Here is a 22,227-nt window from a genome sequence, read left to right on the forward strand (position 1 = left end):
GAACTAGATTCTTGTACCGGATCTCCTCTCTGGTAAACAAGAATACCCTGAAGACTCTGGCAGGAGCACTCATTCAAGGGTACTATGACTATGCGTGCACCTCATGGTACCAAAGCACCTCAAAGGCACTTAAAACAAAATTACAAACATCACAAAACAAACTGGTCAGACTACTACTTGACCTGAACCCCAGAACCCACCTCACCCCTGCCCACTTTGCCAACCTAGGATGGCTTAGAGTAGACGACAGAGTACAGCAACTTGCAATGGGCCTGGTCTACAAGATACACTATACGACCGGGGTGCCCATGTACATGTCAAAATACTTCCCAAAGGTCAGTGAATACCACAACCACTACACCAGAGGAAGCTCAACAAATCATGTTAAACCCAGATTCGGCTCAAACAAGGGACTAAACACGTTTCGCAATTATGCCACAACAATGTGGAACGCCCTACCTAAAGCTGTAAAGGAATGTGAATCCCTGCCCACATTCAAAACTGCTCTTAAAGAGCACCTACGGGAGGCTGCAATTCGAAACTGGCCACCGTAAATGCCCAAAACCCCCACCACCTCCTAATAGACAGTCTCCTCACCACCGCATGTATATATTCCCTCCCCGCCGTATGTATATTTCCCTCCCACCCACCCACCCCCTCCTAATGTACAGTCCCCTCCCCATCATATGTATATACGCTGTCAGGATCTAGGGGTAACAGTACTGTATATTTGAATACCGTTATGTCACAAATGTATCAGTACTAAATACCTATATGTCCATATGCCATAAATGTCATGTATGTTGTGTATGTCATAAATGTCTATATGAATTGAAAATGGGGGACCCTGATGGAAACAAGACAAACGTCTTTCTCAGGTCTGCATCCCCTTAACAATTGTATGTATTGAGCCGTACTGTATTGTACCCATTCTGCAATCTGTTAAATAAAGTTTTCATTCATTCATTCATTCATTCATGTTGTTTATGTCATAAATGTCACTATGAATTGAAAATGGGGGACCCTGATGTAAACAAGACGAAAGTCTTTCTCTGGTCTGCATCCCCTTAACAATTGTGTGTATTGAGCCGTACTGTATTGTACCCATTCTGCAATCTGTTAAATAAAGTTTACTACTACTTCCTGGTTTTACAGGAAACAACACACAGTACAAGCCGGGGCTCTGCAGATATGCTATTGGCCTCCTCGGGTAACGCCCACGAGGACAGACATCGAGCCACGCCCCCTGTCGGTTCCGGCCAATAGAGAGAGAGCGGGCGCGAGCCTCTTCTATCTAAATAACGTTCTTCCCGTCCCGCCCCTCTCTCTCGCGCGCGATTATGTTAAAACTGTGAAGCCGTAATAATAAGTGATTATTATATCTCTTTAATAATAGTTTGTCTGCCATCTGCTTCTTATTTTGGTTCATCTGTGAAATATGTCTGTTGTTGTACCAATTTGTTTTCTCAATAATATAAATTAAAAATAGTGATAGTCCACCAAGTGAAGTTAAATGAGATGCATGATCCTAAAACTCTGGGTGTCTGGACCGTCGTCGTGGTGGTTGCTATGGTTATACGTTACATTACATTAATATATAGCTGTCAGCCATCAGGATCAATTTGAGAGAGACACGTGACATCGTGGGATTTGAATTTGAGTAAAAAAGGAGGTTCATGAACAGCCCTACATCTGCACATCGTCCGGACCGTTCATTATTATATATATATATAATGTGTCAAACATCACTACAGTTGAGGGTGTTTTCTCCACCGGCTGTACTCTCTCACGTGTCACGTGGCTCTGGCACGCGCCCACTCACTGCTGCTGCCGGCGCCGCGCGCCAAGCCGCCATTGGTTGAAAGTAGGTCACTCTCGAGCCTCTTCCGGGCTCCCTATTGGTTAAAACTAGGTCAGTCGCCCCGCCCAGAGACTTCCCCCAGCTGCTGCCGCGTGAGCGAGATGAGAGAGGGACAGAGCCAGAGGGAACAGAGAGAGAGAGGGAGGGAGGGAGGGAGAGAGAGAACCGAGGGAGGGAACAGAGAGAGAGAGAGAGAGAGAGGGAACAGAGAGAGAGAGAGAAACAGAGGGAACAGAGAGAGAGAGAGGGACAGAAGAGAGGAGAGAGAGAGAGGGAACAGAGAGAGGGGCGAGAGAGAGAGGGAACAGAGAGAGAGAAACAGAGGGAACAGAGAGAGAGAGGGAGAGAGAGGGACAGAGGAGAGGAGAGAGGGAACAGAGAGAGGGAGAGAGAGGGACAGAGGGAACAGAGAGAGAGAGGGAGGGAACAGAGAGAGAGAGAGAGAGAGAGAGAGAGAGAGAGGGAACAGAGAGAGAGAGAGAAACAGAGGGGAGAGAGAAACCGAGGGAACAGAGAGAGAGAGAGGGACAGAAGAGAGGAGAGAGAGAGAGGGAACAGAGAGAGGGGCGAGAGAGAGAGGGAACAGAGAGAGAGAGAAACAGAGGGAACAGAGAGAGAGAGGGAGAGAGAGGGACAGAGGAGAGGAGAGAGGGAACAGAGAGAGGGAGAGAGAGGACAGAGGGAACAGAGAGAGGGAGAGAGGGAGAGGGAGGGAGAGAGAGGGAACAGAGAGAGCGAGAGGGGAGAGAGTACGATTTTGAGATGGTACCCATACTTTCACTTAAGTATAATTTCTGGGTACTTTTTACACCCCTGGTGATGGTTCTGCGTCGCAGCAGCTGTCAGGTGATCAGCAGGGAGTCTGGACTGGTCAGGTGATCCAGGAGGGAACAGCAGGGAGTCTGGACTGGTCAGGTGATCCAGGGAACAGCAGGGAGTCTGGACTGGTCAGGTGATCCAGGGATCAGCAGGGAGTCTGGACTGGTCAGGTGATCCAGGGATCAGCAGGGAGTCTGGACTGGTCAGGTGATCCAGGAGGGAACAGCAGGGAGTCTGGACTGGTCAGGTGATCCAGGGAACACAGGAATGTACTACGCTCCATGGACGTAGCAGGTCCTACTAAATAATTGATGGCTAGTGGCCGCAGCCTAAATAAGCAGACGTTATGCTGGAGCAAAACAGCTCGACTGCAAAGATGCATGATTTTAAGTACGAGAGAAATGAAAAGAAAATTCTCACCAAATCCCCCCTCCTTCCTTCCTTCCGCTCTCCCCGACCAGCCTAGGGGCCTATGGTGCCATCTAGTGGCCATTTACGACACCACACCATAAGAGCACCAAGAAGATTAATTTCCAAAAGAGCGTCTTTGGAGGCATTACTGATAAGTTAAGACTATTGTATGCTGGACTTTGACGTCGACACAGCAATGTGATTCAATATTGAGACTCGTAACCGATACAAAATAAAAATCGACAATGTTGTCCGGTGATTTCACCCCAAAACAGGAAAGCCTCCTCTGAACAGACGGTAACCGTGACGATAACCCGCCTGTTCTCCCCTCTCCGGGGTCCCTCTGGGGAGCGACACGCGAGCCGACCAAAGCAGAGGCATCTTCTGTGGAGTGGGACCACCTCGCCCCGGTGCGTTCACCTGGTGCACCTGGGCCTCCTCGTGTTCATCTGCACCTTCCTGAAAGCCTAATGCGTCTGTCGGCATGAGGGGAGGTTAGAACCACAATCTAGAGACATGAAAGGACATTCAGCATTCCTAACATGTCGTCTGTGTGGCTCAACGAGAGCACGGTACCAAGCCTGGGCGCTTCCTATCCCACCTGGGATAAACCCAAACATGTCCTCACTGTGGTGCGCTGGATAAACATATCCACTAAATGGTTCCGTTATCAAAAGACTCATCGATCGCCTATGAGGTGTTATTCTCAACGATCACGTCTTCCTGGTGTAGGGAGCGCCGCTCGCAGGGTGGTGGTCCAACTCCGGCTTCGCACCAAACCAGAACAGTATTCAACCTCAGAACACAAGACATGAGAGCGGAAAAGAGAAGATAGGACGTGGTAAAGATTTTTTTTTTCTGTTTTTAATTTGATTTCCGAGGGTTTTCAACAACTCACTTTTAGGCAAAGAAAAGGATAGTAATTTAGTAATAATATTACATGTTTTAGTTTTACTGAAAGGAAGAAACACTGCCAGACAGGACCTAAGTAATGGACTATGTGTACACGCTTTTGTTACAAAAAATTGGGCATAACTGTGGCTTAAGGGTTGGTAAAAGGAGAAGGGAAAAAATCACATCGATACATTTACTCATCCCATTGTTTTACAAAGATAGTCCCCTGACTCCTGCCCACCCCCCGTACAATAGCAACAATGATAAAAGAAATTATACTTGGAGTAAAAAACAGCAAATAATCAATATATAATAAAATATAATACGAATTGTACAGTACACTCCCCACTGTTCCTGTTGTCTTCTCCCATCCTGAACCCTTAACTGTTTCACTCAACACTTAGAACATTTCTGAGTCCCACCTTTTGTTTTCCCCTGCCCCTTTTAAAAACGACAATAGTAGTGTACATTAAAACAAGACCACCAACACGTCTGCTTCGTCCCAACATGTTCTCGCTTCTTCTACGTCAGTTCAGCACAAACCGCCGACCAGTTCATCATTTTTGAAAGAACACACTTTCTGTTGTAACAAGATGCAGTTAAATCGATTCACTAGGAAAAGTTCAAAGTCCATTATTAGCCAACTAAAAACAATGTCAGGTTTACTTGATCAGGTCTTTTACAGACTGACTTGCTTAATTTTTTTTTTTCTTTTTTTCTTTTTTTTTAACTTAACGGACATTTTCAGCTTCAGGGCCAAATATCGTCTTAATATAAAAAGAGACTTTCTACAGAGAACAAAGAAACACACGTCATACATAACAAGAGACAAAGACTATACTGTTTAACTGTGAATAATGAGAAAATATAACTGGGGGAGAAAATAAACAAAAACATTTTAAAAATAAAAACAAAAACATAGGTACTAATGGTACCCCACTCCTAAAAATATGCATCCATAATTTCAGCGCAAACATGGCTAACAAAAATATATAATTAAAATTACAAAAAAAAAACTGGATGAATGCATTTCTTTTCAGAGACAGGTGCTACTCAAAATAGTCACATGGTCTAGTCCTAGTCCTTCCCCTTTGGGGAAGCGGAGACAGAGGATGGATGGGTGCTTCTGATTACGGGCCTTTAGAAGTCCAAGTAAATTATTCAACCACCTCTGTTGTAGTAAGTTAGGATTGTATACAGATGTCGTGGGTATTAAGGTAGTTACACTAAAGCAGCCCCGTTCTCCCACTCTTTTTGTTTTTGTTTTTTCTTTTGTTAAAAACTTGCTAGCTCTTGCTTGCTCCTTGGATTATTTGAGAAAATAAAACAAAACATCAAAACAATCTAATCTAGAAAACGTTTACTGGCTGTACTCAGTCAGAACCGTTGATCTCTCAGGCTGGACTGGCACCGACAGTTGACCCGGCGACTGGACCTGTTGGGGCTGAGCCTCCGGCACCTCCGGCACCTCCGGCTGCTGCACGGCGGCGCTGACGACGTCTTGAGCCGGCGACTTCATCTTCATCAGCGCCCAGTTCCCGCTGCCTCCTCCGGTCCCGCCCCGGCACGAGAACTTGTGGCGGCCCAAGAGCTTGGCGTTCCAGAAGCGGTGGCGGCATCTGTGGCATTGGAACGAGCCGTCTTTGAGGTGACGGGCTCTGTGTTTCAGGGCCTTCCACAGCTTGCCGGTACGCTTCCCGCAGACCTGGCACCGGAGGCGGGCGCGGCGGCCGGAGCTCCTGGGGGGGTGCCTCACGGCGTGGTGGATCAGCAGGGAGGCGTGTCTGCTGTACGTGGTGCTGGGGCAGACGGGGCAGGGGAAGCGCTTGATGGGGACGTCCATGGAGGTGAGGCCGGAGACCTTGACGGCACCGCCGCACCACGCCTTCACCTTCATCACTCCTCCTTTGATCCTCAACTGGGCCAGCAGCTTCTTCCGGTTCAGCTGGGCCTGCATCTTGCCCCTCTTCTTCCTCAGGATCATCAGCTTCCTGCGCGTGGCTTTACTCAGGGGAACTCCCACCAGCTTCCCGTCTCTCATGATGCTATGGATCACCACTCGTTGTTTTTTCTTCCTCTGTTTCTTCGTCTGACCATGCCTCCTTTGGAAGTTTTTCGCTCGATACTGAAAAGGGTGCTGCTGAGAGGAGGACCCGTGCACCTGGGAAGAGTAGCTGGGCCCGGAGTCGTAGAAGGGGGGGGGGGTTCCGACCACATGGGGCTGACTAACCCTCTGGCCGTGGCGGTCTAAGCCATGCTGAGACAACTGGTGCCTAACCAAGCTGTTGGAGTAGGCGAAGGCTTTCCCGCACACCGAGCAGCGGTAGGACTTCTCCGAGCCGACTCCCCCGCCGTGGACAGTTTGTTGATGGGCCGTCAGGTGGAAGTGGTGTCGAAAAGATTTCCAGCACACAGTGCAGGTATAAAGCCTTTGGGAGGGGGTGCCGGATGTAGGGGACTTTTCTCCTGGGGGATAGGATGAATAGTAGTCAGGGTTTCCTTGGTTCCCCACCTGACTGATGGCCGCCACCCCACCTTTAACTCTCCTCCCCTCATTATCTATTTCCCCTTTTCTGTGCAGCTTCCCATGTCTCACCAGGCTCTGAGCATAAGCGAACACCTTCCCACACAGGTTGCACTTGTAATTCTTCTGGCCAGAGTGCACAGTCAGATGTTTGGTAAGGTGAAAGGGTTCGCGGAAGGTTTTCCCGCAGATGTCGCAGGCGTGAGGCTTCTCGCCCGTATGGACCCGGGTGTGGCGGCGCAGGGTCTCGGCTCGCCTGAAGCGCTTACCGCAGACCTGGCATCCATACGGCCTCTCTGACCCATCTCCAGGGGGCCCAGGGCTTCTCCTCCTTCTAACTATGTTCCCTGGGTCTCTCTTCTCTCTGGGTTTCCTGGGTCTTTTGGGCTTGGTGTGGGGCTGGCTGGGGTGGGTCAAAGGCATAGTGGAACCACTGAGGCTACCTGAGGTGGACGATGGACCACCCATGTTCCCGAATCCCAGCCCTCCAAGCAGGCCACCTATAATATCCCTCCTCTCTCCTTCTCGACCATCTGTGTTTATGTCACAAGAGGCCGCGGCGGCTGCAGCGATGGCAGACATGGCGCTGCTGGTGACCTCGTCCTCAGAATCATCCAGCAGGGCTGAGAGGGGAAGGTGGGGCTGTGGTTGATGGTGGTGGTGTTGCTGCTGACTTTGGGGGTGGGGGTGTAGAGTGGGGGCTAAGGGGGCCTTTCTGAGGGTCTGGCTACCCATCCCATTACCCATGGGACCCTCAGAAGGGTAGAGAGACGAAGACTGGGATCTTCTGTAGTCATCACTGCCATAGGACGACTGATAGGAGCGGTTTCTAGAGTAATCTGTGGCGTATTTGTCATTAGACATTGCAGCCCCATCTCCACTGCCTCCAGAAACCATCTTGCTGCTACTCGGGTTAGAACTGTTACTGCCGCTGCTGGTCCGGTTCTTGGAGCTCCGCGGAGGCTTGCCACAGGTGCCCGACGCCGCATGGTTGAGCAGGGAGGTGCTCTCTCGGAAGCAGCGGCCGCAGGCGGGGCAGCGGAAGGGCTTTTCGTCGTGAATCTTCTCGTGCCTCGTGAGCGACTCGCGGCGGTTGAAAGACTTTTGGCAGATACTGCAGAGGAAGGGGCGGTTCTGGGAATGGGTGACGCTGTGCTGGAGCAGGTGGCCCCTCTTCTTGAAGCCTTTCCCACATTCGCCGCAGGAGAAGATCCTCTCCGGGCTGGGGGAGTTATTACCAGACTTCCTGCTCGACTGGTTTTCCGGGGTCAAGCCGTGGCTGCGGAGGTGTCTCCGGAGACTGGAGAGGTGCGTGAAGGTCTTGCCACATTCGCCACAGTGGTAGACCGGCTCCGGCTCGGGTTGGCCAGAAGACCCGGAGGAGCCCATGGGATTATGGCTCTCCTGAGGTTTGGGAAGCTGTTGGTTACCGTTGGCTACGAGCACGGAAGTGGAGTTGGAGGAAGGTGGGGCGGAGGAAGAGGAGGAGGAGACGGCAGAAGAGGACTGTTGCTGTGAGGACGAGGAGAGCAAAGAGGAGTGTTGCTGTTCGTTTCCTATGCCTCCCCCGACGCCGCCAGAGCCTCCTCCCACGAGGCCCGACGAGGATCTCTGACTGTGGTCACTAGAGGTGCTGTTGTGGCTGCTGCCGCCGTGACTATGACTGTGGGTGGTGTGACTCTGACTGCTGTTGTCAGACTTCCTCTGTGGGAGGTAGCCGGCCATGGCTTTCTTTCTCCTGCTGCTTCCGCCTGAAGACGACTCGCCTCCCTTCCCTGAATCGTCCTTGGACAGGGACAGATGAAGGGGCAGAGGGAGGGGCAGGCCGCCCTCTTGTTGCATTAGCGAAGCAATCTGGTTGGAAGAGAGGACCGGGATGCCCTGGAAATCAAATCCACCCAGTGGGGCGGGTTGAGCGGCCGGGTGGAGAGGGTGGGGATGGTGAGTATGGCTGTGTGGGTGAGATAAGGCATGAGGCGCCAGCTGCTGCTGCTGTTGAGGCTGAGACGAGTGGCTGTGGCTGTGAGAGGAGTGGAGGGCCGGGGGAGGGGCGAGGGCCGAGTTGGACTCGCCGGCCCCTTGGCCCAGGCCCAGGCCGAGGTGGTTGTGGCTTCCTTGCTGAACCAGGAACTGCTCCAGGCTGCTGTTGGTGGGGACACCAGACAGGAAGTACTGGTTGGCCGCTAACATGCAGCTGAACTGCTGATGCAGGCTGCGCGGGTCGGACTGACCGACCAAGGGCACGGCCGCGCTTCCAGAGGGGTTGTTGGAGGCGGAGGCTGAGGTGGAGGGGGAGGGGGAGGAGGAGGAGGGACCCGAGGAGGGCTGGGGTACAGAGAGCCCGGGGTGCAGGGGGGGAGGTGGTGGAGCGGAGGTGACCACTCCTCCGATAACACCCGCGCTCCCTCCACTGCTGCCCCCACCAAAGTCAAAACGCCCCATCCCCGAGTGGAGCTGCTCCTGCGCCAGCGCCGCCTCGGCCGGGTGGAACGGTCGCAGGAACTGGGGGTAGCCCGACGAGGAGCTCCCGCTGCCGCCGCTGCTGCTGCTCATCTTGCTCGACTTCCGAGAGCTGTGAGAGGACTGGCTCTGGTGGGAGATCGGCGGAGGAGGGGCACTCATTTTGGCAAAAATCGACGAGGAGTCGGCGAAGGCGTTGCTCCGGGAGCCGAGGCCGAGGCCAGAGAGGAGGCTCCCCGAGGCGTCGCCGGCCGGCTGGTGCTGCTGCTGGAGCTGCTGCTGGTGCTGCAGCTGCACCTGCTGCTGGTGGCTCAGCTGGCGCTCCAAGCCCAGGCCTTTGAACTGGTGGGCCTGGTGGCCACTGAGCATCTCTAGAATGTCCATGGGGTACTTGCTGAACTGGAACATCTCCCAATATTGGAACGGGAGGTTGTCCCGGGGCGACTACCCCTCTGCACAACACTAACGTGGGATAAATGAAGGTATTGTTTGAGTGAGGTCAGGCTCCCCTCTGATCTTTATCACTACAACCTACCAATAAGTTCTAATCTTCTCACACACACAAATTCTACTGCTTTAAACCTCCATCAAAACATGTAAGGGAGGAGCCCCTGAGTGCTTCTGTATGGTAATGTGTTATAAATAGGCAATATTCTAAATATTTATATGCAAAAAAAAAAAGTTTGTAGTGTTTTTTCGTCCTCGAGTCCTTGTTCCACAGTGGTGTTTTCTATCTGCTCTACTGCAGAATGAGCGTGTCAGTTATTTCAGGGAAGGATGAACTGTTGCTTTACATCGTCGTCTTGTTCCCAAACTGTTCTTCAGAGTCTGGGGGAGAGAGAGAGAGAGCAAAAAGGGGAACATATATTAGTAAAAGAATTGCCAAGACAAGCTACCGTTATATTAACCACTTAACTGGCACCTATACGTCCCGTTTTGCACTCGCGGCACTTTGGCCTCGTTTTTAACTATTCTATGACAATGAACCAATACATTGCTTGAAAGCTAAGATTGTCACCGTTCGATTGATACCCTACTCAAGGTATTAGGTGCTCACATAAAATAAATAATTTTAATAATATATATATTTATTAGGGATGCACCGAAATTCTTGGCTGAAAAAGATACCGAAAATAGGAAACAGTTGGCCGAAAACCGAATGCCGAAAGGATCCATAAAACACTTATTCAGCACTTTTGAATGCATACATTAATTCCAGACTGACTGCTTAAAGATTGTACAATTTAAACATTTTCTCTTTGCATACAACAAAATGTGCATTAAAGTCAAGTGCATTTTCTTTTCTCTGTAGGATAACTACAACAAAGTGCATTCAGAACAAAGCCAAGGTGCTTTAAAACTTCATAAAGATCTGCATAAAGACACACACGAGAGGGAGAATAGCTTATAGCAGACTTAATGATGTTACTGTAGTGGCTACTGTAAGCATTTTATATAAAACTACTATTTTTGTATGACAACTAATAAAGAAACTTGAACTACTGTCATAATTCACGGCGTTCTAGCCTACATGGAAGGACTGTTGTATTTACTACATCTCCCGTGACTCTTAGCGGGTGATGACGTAGCTTAAGAGAGACTGGTGAGAGCGACAGGCATATAGTAATGGCGAGGATATAAAGCATGTTAAAGACGCATTTATTGGACGCGTTTCTCGCAGAGTTTACATAGAAACAGCGCGACTCCCGAGTCCCAAGAGGAGTTATCACAGGCTGCAGAACGCAGGACTGAAGAGCTCACGTTGCGCATGTAAGGACTGAAGCCGCGTTTTGATTACGTCATCACAACAACACGTTAGGTAGGTTACGAACGTGAATGAATGAATGAAAACTTTATGGTTAGGTGAATGTATCTATGTTCCAGTTTTATGTACTGTAGAGCTTCAATACACTCTGTACCAATCACAAATACTACCAACCTGGTTGTGTGGCAATAAATGAATCATGTATTTGGAGACTCCAAGTGGTCATTTTGGAAAAACGCATAGACATTATAAAAAGTCATTTTCTGTGGTATTGTTATCAACTTTGGACCTGTACTAGATAAGGCTTTAGGCTATGGACCCATTGTGGTTTACAGGTCATACCCATCAGCTGGAACCTGTAAGAGGCCTCTGTTTGCAAGATAATTAAAATGGAAGTAAAAGAACATTTTAAAACTTAACTTCAAAAATGTTAAAGCACTCAGTGATTCTTCCTGTTGTGGATGGAAATTCAGAATGTTTCCTTTCAAAAGAGACCAGACTCATGCATGTGCTATAAGTATAAAGTATAATATATTTTTTGTAAGTGCTGTCTGTCTAAAAACTGTTAATAAAAATTTAAGTTAAAAAAAAAAAAAAAAAAAAAGTATAAAGTATAATAAATTGCAGATTACTTTGGGTATGCAATTTTCAGGTGTTTTCTGACAAATGTGCCCATCACTTAAGTAGTTAAAGCTAGGGCTGGGCGATATAACGATAAATATCGCGATATATTTTAATAATCGATATCGAATATCAAAAAAAATAAAAAAACGTTTTTTTTTTTTTTTTTTTTTTACCTACAACAGGGCAGTTTTAAAACCAGAGACAGTGGACAGACTTGTCTTTCTTGCCTGCAACTTAAAGTAATGGCTTTGCTTGTCCAAATGACAATACTGACCAAATTGAGATTTATTTTTCTCTTGTCCATTTATTTTGTTTGCTTTCTAATTTAAAATACAGTTTGAAACCGTCTGTACACAGTAGGCTATGTGTGCTAGCAGAACTAGACTCCAGTCACGTGGTTTGTCCACCAAAAAAGCGCCAAAAGATCGAAAATAAACTAGCAGAGCCAGAACTGTTCAACTCCCCTGGAGCCACAGCCAGCAGAGAAGCCGGTTTACTTTAGCTTTTAAACCAGCTGCAGCCTGAGAACTGGAGTGTGAGGGGATGTAACACTAAAGATGGCGGCAACGACAAAGAATTGCTGCAAAATAAACATACATCTGTTGTTAAAAAAAAAAAAAAAAAATACTTATGTTATACTTATAACAATTTCGATAATTATCGATAGAGAAATATGGTAACATTATCATATCGTTATCGCGATATGATTTTTTTCCATATCGCCCAGCCCTAGTTAAAGCCCTAAATAGGTTACCTAGGGCCCTATGCAATCCACGATATTATCTCCCTCTCTCCCCCCCCTCTCTCTATCTCCCTTTATCTCCCTCTTTCTCTCTGGGAGGTCAGAGGAGTTTGATAGTATTTACTGAGGATGGCCAGATAATGTTGACATTTAAACTTTAAAAATAATTATACGAGGCGGTTAGGTGGCGTAGCGGAGATTGCGTTCGTCACCAACCCCGAAGCTGTGAGCTGGATTCGCCTGTTCGAATCCAGCTCACAGCTCCGGGGTTGTCACCAGCTTGGCTGGCTGTTCACACTAATACAATTGGCTGTATTAGAGGGTGGGAGAAGCTGGCGGGGTGGGTCCGGGGCGTTGTAAACAGCGACTCCTACAGTTCGGTCGGGGCGCCTGCTAAGCGCGGATAGGACCTGAGGGGGATAGTGTGATCCTTCCACACGCTACGCCCTCTCAATGAGAATCCGCGCTGCCAGGTGAAAAGAAGCGGTTGATTGGCTGGACGTGTGTCGGAGGAAGCACGTGATAGCCTCCACTCTCCCAGATGATCTGACTGTGGGGGGTAAGTGCGCAGCGACCAGGAAGGGATTGGGAATTGGCATAAGACTAACATTGGGATGGGAGAAAAATCTGAGGAAAATGGAGGGGGGGAAAAAAAATTATACGAGACACTTCACCAAGTACAAAACGCTGCTGACGGACAAAATAACCCCTCACTGAGGAAAACACAAAGGCCTAACCATCATGTATCACAACGGTGATGTCAGCCAGAGATGGGGAGAAGCATGAACCTTTAAAGGACATCTCTTTGAAATAAATTACATTTTACAATTTTCTTATTTAAACAAATTATTTTATATTATTGAACTATTTAATTATTATTTAGTTATAACACTGCACTGGCAGTTGAACTGCATTGAACTGAACAAAAAAATGCATTGAACTGCACTGCCACTGTTGTACGGCAGATGTACTGTTATTAAAGTTAGTTAAAAACATAATTTAGTATTTGTTTGGTTAAACTTAAATCCAAAGGAAAAAATATAAAAAACCGAAAAACAAAAATCCGAAAACAGGAAAAGGTAAAAAAAAAAAAAACGGATTTCATAGGGCCCTAGTTACCGCAACATTCACTCCTTTCATGGCATAAATGTGGCTCTTAAAGAGGTATAGTCTGGTCACTTTCATCATCGTCATGGTGATACAACAGTCTAGTGTTGTCAAAAATATCGATTTTTCTATACAGATCGATTCTGAATATTTAATCAATATTTAATAAATACTAATTTCCCGCAATATCGATACTTTCTGCACCATCGATTTTCAACAAAAAAAATTCAAGTCACCTTTTATTTTACAAAAAGTGATGTTTGGTGGAAGTTAGATTTGCACTTTATTAATAGGGAAATTCATTCTTGTTTGATGATCAAGAGGCACCTTTTATTTGTTTTAAGTGAAGTTTGGTGAAAAAGCAAGTTATTGCACTATTAATCCCAATAGGGACATTCATCTTTGTTTGATCAAGAGTAACCTTTTATAATGTATATTATTATAATTTTCTTTTTTAAATGAAGATTGGTGAAAGTTAGGTTTGCACTTCAATCCCAATAGGGAAATTCATCTTGGTTTGATATTTTTTTGTGTCAAATAAAAACAAAGGTTATTTGAATGATTTCTAGTTTTCAAGAGAAAAAAATCGATTAAAATCGTAAAAAAAAAGAATCTGAGATTTTATTTTTAGGCCATATCGCCCAGCCCTAAAACATAGGGTTTTAAAAGTGTTATATTTCTCTTCTCTTATAATACCAGAGAGAAGGTGAGGAGAATCGACCAGCAACAAAAGCTACATTTAAAAAAATAAAAATAAAGAAATTTACATTTTAAGATTAAAATCTTTTTCCTTTGGTATCGAAAATGGTATCAAATATCGATACTTTTCAAGGTATCGTATCGAAGTTAGAAATTCCAGTATTGTGACAACACTACAACAGTCCGGTCACTTTCATCAATCAAGCTTTTGGTCAAGTTGAACCTCTTAACACTTTGGCGACCATAGTCCCGCGGCGATTTATAGTCCAGAGGACCAGGGTTCGTCAACAAACCGATGTACTTTCTAACATGTCTTCCCTCCTGTTTGATACCGATTTTGACCCTTCGAAGCTCCCACTCAGAGCAAACCTCCCACTCAGGGCAAACCTCCCACTCAGAGCAAACCTCCCACTCAGGGCAAACCTCCCTCTCAGGGCAAACCTCCCACTCAGGGCAAACCTCCCTCTCAGGGCGCAGTAAATGTACCTTTAGTACACTTGATCTCAAGAAGGTGCTGAACGAGCTCAGTGGCAATTTCTCGCTTTTGGTCAATGTTAGCATGGTCTTATGGATGGGGGGGGGGGGAACTGAATAATAATAATAATTTATATTCTCCTTTGGTTCATTACAATTTACTCAAGCATAGTAACGGACACAATATGTCTGACACTGGGAATACATTCCCTGAGATCCATAGATGTCCCTAGATATAAATATGGCTAGGGCTTAAGAGGTTAAAGGAGATATTATTTTATTGATAGCATCATAGCAGCATGGGGGGGGGGGGGGTACAGGTATGACAGGGTAATAGTAAAAACATAAATATAGGCAATACAATTATAGTACAGTAGAAAAGTAAAGATCTTGCTGTAAGTGGTATTTTCTTAACACTTGTGTCCGCAGTCTTGTTGCGATTTATGCCTCAGAGGACAGCGGTTTGTTTACAAACCTATGTACTTTCTAAGAGATATATATATATATACTTTATAGTATTGCTATCTGTCCATTCTCATTGTCACTTGAGTGCATAAACCGTGCCTTCATAATGGCTTAAAGAAAATAAAAATCCATCGGTTGGTTGTCATTTTATAGCGTCGTGAATATAAGGTTTATGGCACTTTGTCTCGTCTTTTTTCTGGGGAGCTATTTATAGGGCTAAAGGCTAGTCACGTTATATCAAATGCCATTTCTGGTGTATAAATACGAAAGAAATAAAACAAACTGCATAGCATCCGGACTATTACAGAGCATCTATGGATGAAATGGGGTGGCGGGGGAGGCCGATTAGTATTATTGATTAGCAATACAGTGTGCGTTCAGGTAGCCATTTTCACTGATCGATCACGTTGCGTTTTAAAACAATGTCCAATCCGGCTGTAATTTGGCGGAATAGTATCCTACCGTCAGCCCATGTGATCGCCGGCAGCATTTCGTCATTAGTCATCGGAATCTGGTAGATCGATATGTCCATTGGCTGATCATAAATCCCATTATTCCAGGCTGAAATCTGTGTTCAGTAAGGTGATCAAAGATGGAGGATGTTCGTTTGGAATCCAGGCTCAAATGAAACGCCCACAGACAGTAAAAACTATTTTCTTTTTCAATCGCCCTCAATGATACTGCAGTGGAGCGATGGCGCCCCTAAGCGGATCTGGCCGGTATTGTATGTTTCGGAAATCAAATATGTGGGTAGGTCCTGCAAGTCGATCGGGGATGTTAATACAATTATTAATATGGAATAAAACAATAACAACTTGCCACGGCTATATACGTGCCTCTGGTCCACAACGGGTGGAATCGAAAGCCGTATATATACGTGGCCGGTCCCCATTGTGTTAAGCCCTAGCGATATTTTCAGAAAATCCGCCAAAAAAATACATACCTAAGTAAATGGAAGATTGCTCCACTTCTACAAGGTCGATTTGCATGTTCTTGGTATCTAGGGACATCTTTTTTTTTTGTGATCAAATCTTTTTATTTTATTTTTTCAAACATGAAACAAAGACATATCACAATACAATAATAATAATACATAAAAAAGACTCCAATGCAACAACTTAACACAACAAGACAATAATTGAGACAGATTGCACAGTGACCAACCCGAGCCCCCCCGCGTGTATCACTTCCGCAACGGATTTACTCTGATTTAGGTTCCTCTGATTGGCCGCGCCCCCCACGTGACGCGCCCCCCTATCCACCGCTGCTGCTGCCGCTGCCCTGTGTGTTGCCGCGCGGCATGGACTTGACTGCCGGCCGTGAGATATGAAGACAGAGCCGCAAATTGAACATGCAGTGAGTCTGCGACGACAACAACCCAATAATCAACACTCGAAACAGCTATTACCAGACAATTACAACAGCAGTGGTGCCTGCTTCGATGCAGACCAGAGAAAGACTTTTGTCTTGTTTACATCAGGTTCATTCATTCATTCATTCTCCTCCCGATGTGTTCGTTCAACTCAGACCAGCCGCTCTATCGGAGATAGGATCACATTGTGTCATGTTTTGTATATGTTTATTATTCCGAATAGATCTACGCAGGCTTATAGCCTATAATACGTGACATTTGAAGCAGGCACCACTGCTGTTGTAATTGTCTGGTAATAGCTGTTTCAAGTGTTGATTATTGGGTTGTTGTCGTCGCAGACTCACTGCATGTTCAATTTGCGGCTCTGTCTTCATATCTCACGGCCGGCAGTCAAGTCCATGCCGCGCGGCAACACACAGGGCAGCGGCAGCAGCAGCGGTGGATAGGGGGGCGCGTCACGTGGGGGTCGCGGCCAATCAGAGGAACCTAAATCAGAGTAAATCCGTTGCGGAAGTGATACACGCCCCCCCCCCCCCCCCTATCAGCCACGATCCCCAACCCTCGAAGTCCCCGAGTCCGGTGCCCCAGCCAGTCAAAGCATCAGCCTCTCTAACACCACGAGCCCCCGAGGCTGTATCTAGGGACATCTATGGACCTCAGAGAAGGTGTTCCCAGTATCTAGGGACATCTATGGACCTCAGAGAAGGTGTTCCCAGTATCTAGGGACATCTATGGACCTCAGAGAAGGTGTTCCCAGTATCTAGGGACATCTATGGACCTCAGAGAAGGTGTTCCCTGTATCTAGGGACATCTATGGACCTCAGAGAAGGTGTTCCCAGTATCTAGGGACATCTATGGACCTCAGAGAAGGTGTTCCCAGTATCTAGGGACATCTATGGACCTCAGAGAAGGTGTTCCCAGTATCTAGGGACATCTATGGACCTCAGAGAAGGTGTTCCCAGTATCTAGGGACATCTATGGACCTCAGAGAAGGTGTTCCCAGTATCTAGGGACATCTATGGACCTCAGAGAAGGTGTTCCCAGTATCTAGGGACATCTATGGACCTCAGAGAAGGTGTTCCCAGTATCTAGGGACATCTATGGACCTCAGAGAAGGTGTTCCCAGTATCTAGGGACATCTATGGACCTCAGAGAAGGTGTTCCCAGTATCTAGGGACATCTATGGACCTCAGAGAAGGTGTTCCCAGTATCTAGGGACATCTATGGACCTCAGAGAAGGTGTTCCCAGTATCTAGGGACATCTATGGACCTCAGAGAAGGTGTTCCCTGTATCTAGGGACATCTATGGACCTCAGAGAAGGTGTTCCCAGTATCTAGGGACATCTATGGACCTCAGAGAAGGTGTTCCCAGTATCTAGGGACATCTATGGACCTCAGAGAAGGTGTTCCCAGTATCTAGGGACATCTATGGACCTCAGAGAAGGTGTTCCCAGTATCTAGGGACATCTATGGACCTCAGAGAAGGTGTTCCCAGTATCTAGGGACATCTATGGACCTCAGAGAAGGTGTTCCCAGTATCTAGGGACATCTATGGACCTCAGAGAAGGTGTTCCCAGTATCTAGGGACATCTATGGACCTCAGAGAAGGTGTTCCCAGTATCTAGGGACATCTATGGACCTCAGAGAAGGTGTTCCCAGTATCTAGGGACATCTATGGACCTCAGAGAAGGTGTTCCCAGTATCTAGGGACATCTATGGACCTCAGAGAAGGTGTTCCCAGTATCTAGGGACATCTATGGACCTCAGAGAAGGTGTTCCCTGTATCTAGGGACATCTATGGACCTCAGAGAAGGTGTTCCCAGTATCTAGGGACATCTATGGACCTCAGAGAAGGTGTTCCCAGTATCTAGGGACATCTATGGACCTCAGAGAAGGTGTTCCCTGTATCTAGGGACATCTATGGACCTCAGAGAAGGTGTTCCCAGTATCTAGGGACATCTATGGACCTCAGAGAAGGTGTTCCCAGTATCTAGGGACATCTATGGACCTCAGAGAAGGTGTTCCCAGTATCTAGGGACATCTATGGACCTCAGAGAAGGTGTTCCCAGTATCTAGGGACATCTATGGACCTCAGAGAAGGTGTTCCCTGTATCTAGGGACATCTATGGACCTCAGAGAAGGTGTTCCCAGTATCTAGGGACATCTATGGACCTCAGAGAAGGTGTTCCCAGTATCTAGGGACATCTATGGACCTCAGAGAAGGTGTTCCCAGTATCTAGGGACATCTATGGACCTCAGAGAAGGTGTTCCCAGTATCTAGGGACATCTATGGACCTCAGAGAAGGTGTTCCCTGTATCTAGGGACATCTATGGACCTCAGAGAAGGTGTTCCCAGTATCTAGGGACATCTATGGACCTCAGAGAAGGTGTTCCCTGTATCTAGGGACATCTATGGACCTCAGAGAAGGTGTTCCCTGTATCTAGGGACATCTATGGACCTCAGAGAAGGTGTTCCCAGTATCTAGGGACATCTATGGACCTCAGAGAAGGTGTTCCCAGTATCTAGGGACATCTATGGACCTCAGAGAAGGTGTTCCCAGTATCTAGGGACATCTATGGACCTCAGAGAAGGTGTTCCCAGTATCTAGGGACATCTATGGACCTCAGAGAAGGTGTTCCCTGTATCTAGGGACATCTATGGACCTCAGAGAAGGTGTTCCCAGTATCTAGGGACATCTATGGACCTCAGAGAAGGTGTTCCCAGTATCTAGGGACATCTATGGACCTCAGAGAAGGTGTTCCCAGTATCTAGGGACATCTATGGACCTCAGAGAAGGTGTTCCCAGTATCTAGGGACATCTATGGACCTCAGAGAAGGTGTTCCCTGTATCTAGGGACATCTATGGACCTCAGAGAAGGTGTTCCCAGTATCTAGGGACATCTATGGACCTCAGAGAAGGTGTTCCCTGTATCTAGGGACATCTATGGACCTCAGAGAAGGTGTTCCCAGTATCTAGGGACATCTATGGACCTCAGAGAAGGTGTTCCCAGTATCTAGGGACATCTATGGACCTCAGAGAAGGTGTTCCCAGTATCTAGGGACATCTATGGACCTCAGAGAAGGTGTTCCCTGTATCTAGGGACATCTATGGACCTCAGAGAAGGTGTTCCCAGTATCTAGGGACATCTATGGACCTCAGAGAAGGTGTTCCCAGTATCTAGGGACATCTATGGACCTCAGAGAAGGTGTTCCCAGTATCTAGGGACATCTATGGACCTCAGAGAAGGTGTTCCCAGTATCTAGGGACATCTATGGACCTCAGAGAAGGTGTTCCCTGTATCTAGGGACATCTATGGACCTCAGAGAAGGTGTTCCCAGTATCTAGGGACATCTATGGACCTCAGAGAAGGTGTTCCCAGTATCTAGGGACATCTATGGACCTCAGAGAAGGTGTTCCCAGTATCTAGGGACATCTATGGACCTCAGAGAAGGTGTTCCCAGTATCTAGGGACATCTATGGACCTCAGAGAAGGTGTTCCCTGTATCTAGGGACATCTATGGACCTCAGAGAAGGTGTTCCCAGTATCTAGGGACATCTATGGACCTCAGAGAAGGTGTTCCCAGTATCTAGGGACATCTATGGACCTCAGAGAAGGTGTTCCCAGTATCTAGGGACATCTATGGACCTCAGAGAAGGTGTTCCCAGTATCTAGGGACATCTATGGACCTCAGAGAAGGTGTTCCCTGTATCTAGGGACATCTATGGACCTCAGAGAAGGTGTTCCCAGTATCTAGGGACATCTATGGACCTCAGAGAAGGTGTTCCCTGTATCTAGGGACATCTATGGACCTCAGAGAAGGTGTTCCCAGTATCTAGGGACATCTATGGACCTCAGAGAAGGTGTTCCCAGTATCTAGGGACATCTATGGACCTCAGAGAAGGTGTTCCCAGTATCTAGGGACATCTATGGACCTCAGAGAAGGTGTTCCCTGTATCTAGGGACATCTATGGACCTCAGAGAAGGTGTTCCCAGTATCTAGGGACATCTATGGACCTCAGAGAAGGTGTTCCCTGTATCTAGGGACATCTATGGACCTCAGAGAAGGTGTTCCCTGTATCTAGGGACATCTATGGACCTCAGAGAAGGTGTTCCCAGTATCTAGGGACATCTATGGACCTCAGAGAAAGTGTTCCCAGTATCTAGGGACATCTATGGACCTCAGAGAAGGTGTTCCCAGTATCTAGGGACATCTATGGACCTCAGAGAAGGTGTTCCCAGTATCTAGGGACATCTATGGACCTCAGAGAAGGTGTTCCCTGTATCTAGGGACATCTATGGACCTCAGAGAAGGTGTTCCCAGTATCTAGGGACATCTATGGACCTCAGAGAAGGTGTTCCCTGTATCTAGGGACATCTATGGACCTCAGAGAAGGTGTTCCCAGTATCTAGGGACATCTATGGACCTCAGAGAAGGTGTTCCCTGTATCTAGGGACATCTATGGACCTCAGAGAAGGTGTTCCCAGTATCTAGGGACATCTATGGACCTCAGAGAAGGTGTTCCCAGTATCTAGGGACATCTATGGACCTCAGAGAAGGTGTTCCCAGTATCTAGGGACATCTATGGACCTCAGAGAAGGTGTTCCCTGTATCTAGGGACATCTATGGACCTCAGAGAAGGTGTTCCCAGTATCTAGGGACATCTATGGACCTCAGAGAAGGTGTTCCCAGTATCTAGGGACATCTATGGACCTCAGAGAAGGTGTTCCCAGTATCTAGGGACATCTATGGACCTCAGAGAAGGTGTTCCCAGTATCTAGGGACATCTATGGACCTCAGAGAAGGTGTTCCCTGTATCTAGGGACATCTATGGACCTCAGAGAAGGTGTTCCCAGTATCTAGGGACATCTATGGACCTCAGAGAAGGTGTTCCCTGTATCTAGGGACATCTATGGACCTCAGAGAAGGTGTTCCCAGTATCTAGGGACATCTATGGACCTCAGAGAAGGTGTTCCCAGTATCTAGGGACATCTATGGACCTCAGAGAAGGTGTTCCCAGTATCTAGGGACATCTATGGACCTCAGAGAAGGTGTTCCCTGTATCTAGGGACATCTATGGACCTCAGAGAAGGTGTTCCCAGTATCTAGGGACATCTATGGACCTCAGAGAAGGTGTTCCCTGTATCTAGGGACATCTATGGACCTCAGAGAAGGTGTTCCCAGTATCTAGGGACATCTATGGACCTCAGAGAAGGTGTTCCCAGTATCTAGGGACATCTATGGACCTCAGAGAAGGTGTTCCCAGTATCTAGGGACATCTATGGACCTCAGAGAAGGTGTTCCCAGTATCTAGGGACATCTATGGACCTCAGAGAAGGTGTTCCCTGTATCTAGGGACATCTATGGACCTCAGAGAAGGTGTTCCCAGTATCTAGGGACATCTATGGACCTCAGAGAAGGTGTTCCCAGTATCTAGGGACATCTATGGACCTCAGAGAAGGTGTTCCCAGTATCTAGGGACATCTATGGACCTCAGAGAAGGTGTTCCCAGTATCTAGGGACATCTATGGACCTCAGAGAAGGTGTTCCCTGTATCTAGGGACATCTATGGACCTCAGAGAAGGTGTTCCCAGTATCTAGGGACATCTATGGACCTCAGAGAAGGTGTTCCCTGTATCTAGGGACATCTATGGACCTCAGAGAAGGTGTTCCCAGTATCTAGGGACATCTATGGACCTCAGAGAAGGTGTTCCCAGTATCTAGGGACATCTATGGACCTCAGAGAAGGTGTTCCCAGTATCTAGGGACATCTATGGACCTCAGAGAAGGTGTTCCCTGTATCTAGGGACATCTATGGACCTCAGAGAAGGTGTTCCCAGTATCTAGGGACATCTATGGACCTCAGAGAAGGTGTTCCCTGTATCTAGGGACATCTATGGACCTCAGAGAAGGTGTTCCCTGTATCTAGGGACATCTATGGACCTCAGAGAAGGTGTTCCCAGTATCTAGGGACATCTATGGACCTCAGAGAAGGTGTTCCCAGTATCT

General features: G+C 47.3%; 1 protein-coding gene across 1 annotated transcript in view; it reads right to left on the bottom strand.

Annotated features, from left to right (window-relative positions):
• Window positions 1-3,965: 3,965 nt before the first annotated feature.
• The window catches only part of LOC311239729 (uncharacterized protein), a 38,861-nt gene continuing 20,599 nt past the window's right edge, over window positions 3,966-22,227 (bottom strand). The window contains exon 3 of the mRNA XM_084338427.1: window positions 3,966-9,797. Coding sequence (XP_084194553.1) covers window positions 5,346-9,377 — 4,032 coding nt within the window. The 5' untranslated portion in view covers window positions 9,378-9,797 and the 3' untranslated portion in view covers window positions 3,966-5,345. The remainder of the gene's footprint in view (window positions 9,798-22,227) is intronic.

This window comes from Notolepis coatsorum (genome assembly GCF_963971535.1).
Source record: "Notolepis coatsorum genome assembly, contig: SUPER_13_unloc_1, whole genome shotgun sequence".
Lineage (NCBI taxonomy): Eukaryota > Metazoa > Chordata > Actinopteri > Aulopiformes > Paralepididae > Notolepis > Notolepis coatsorum.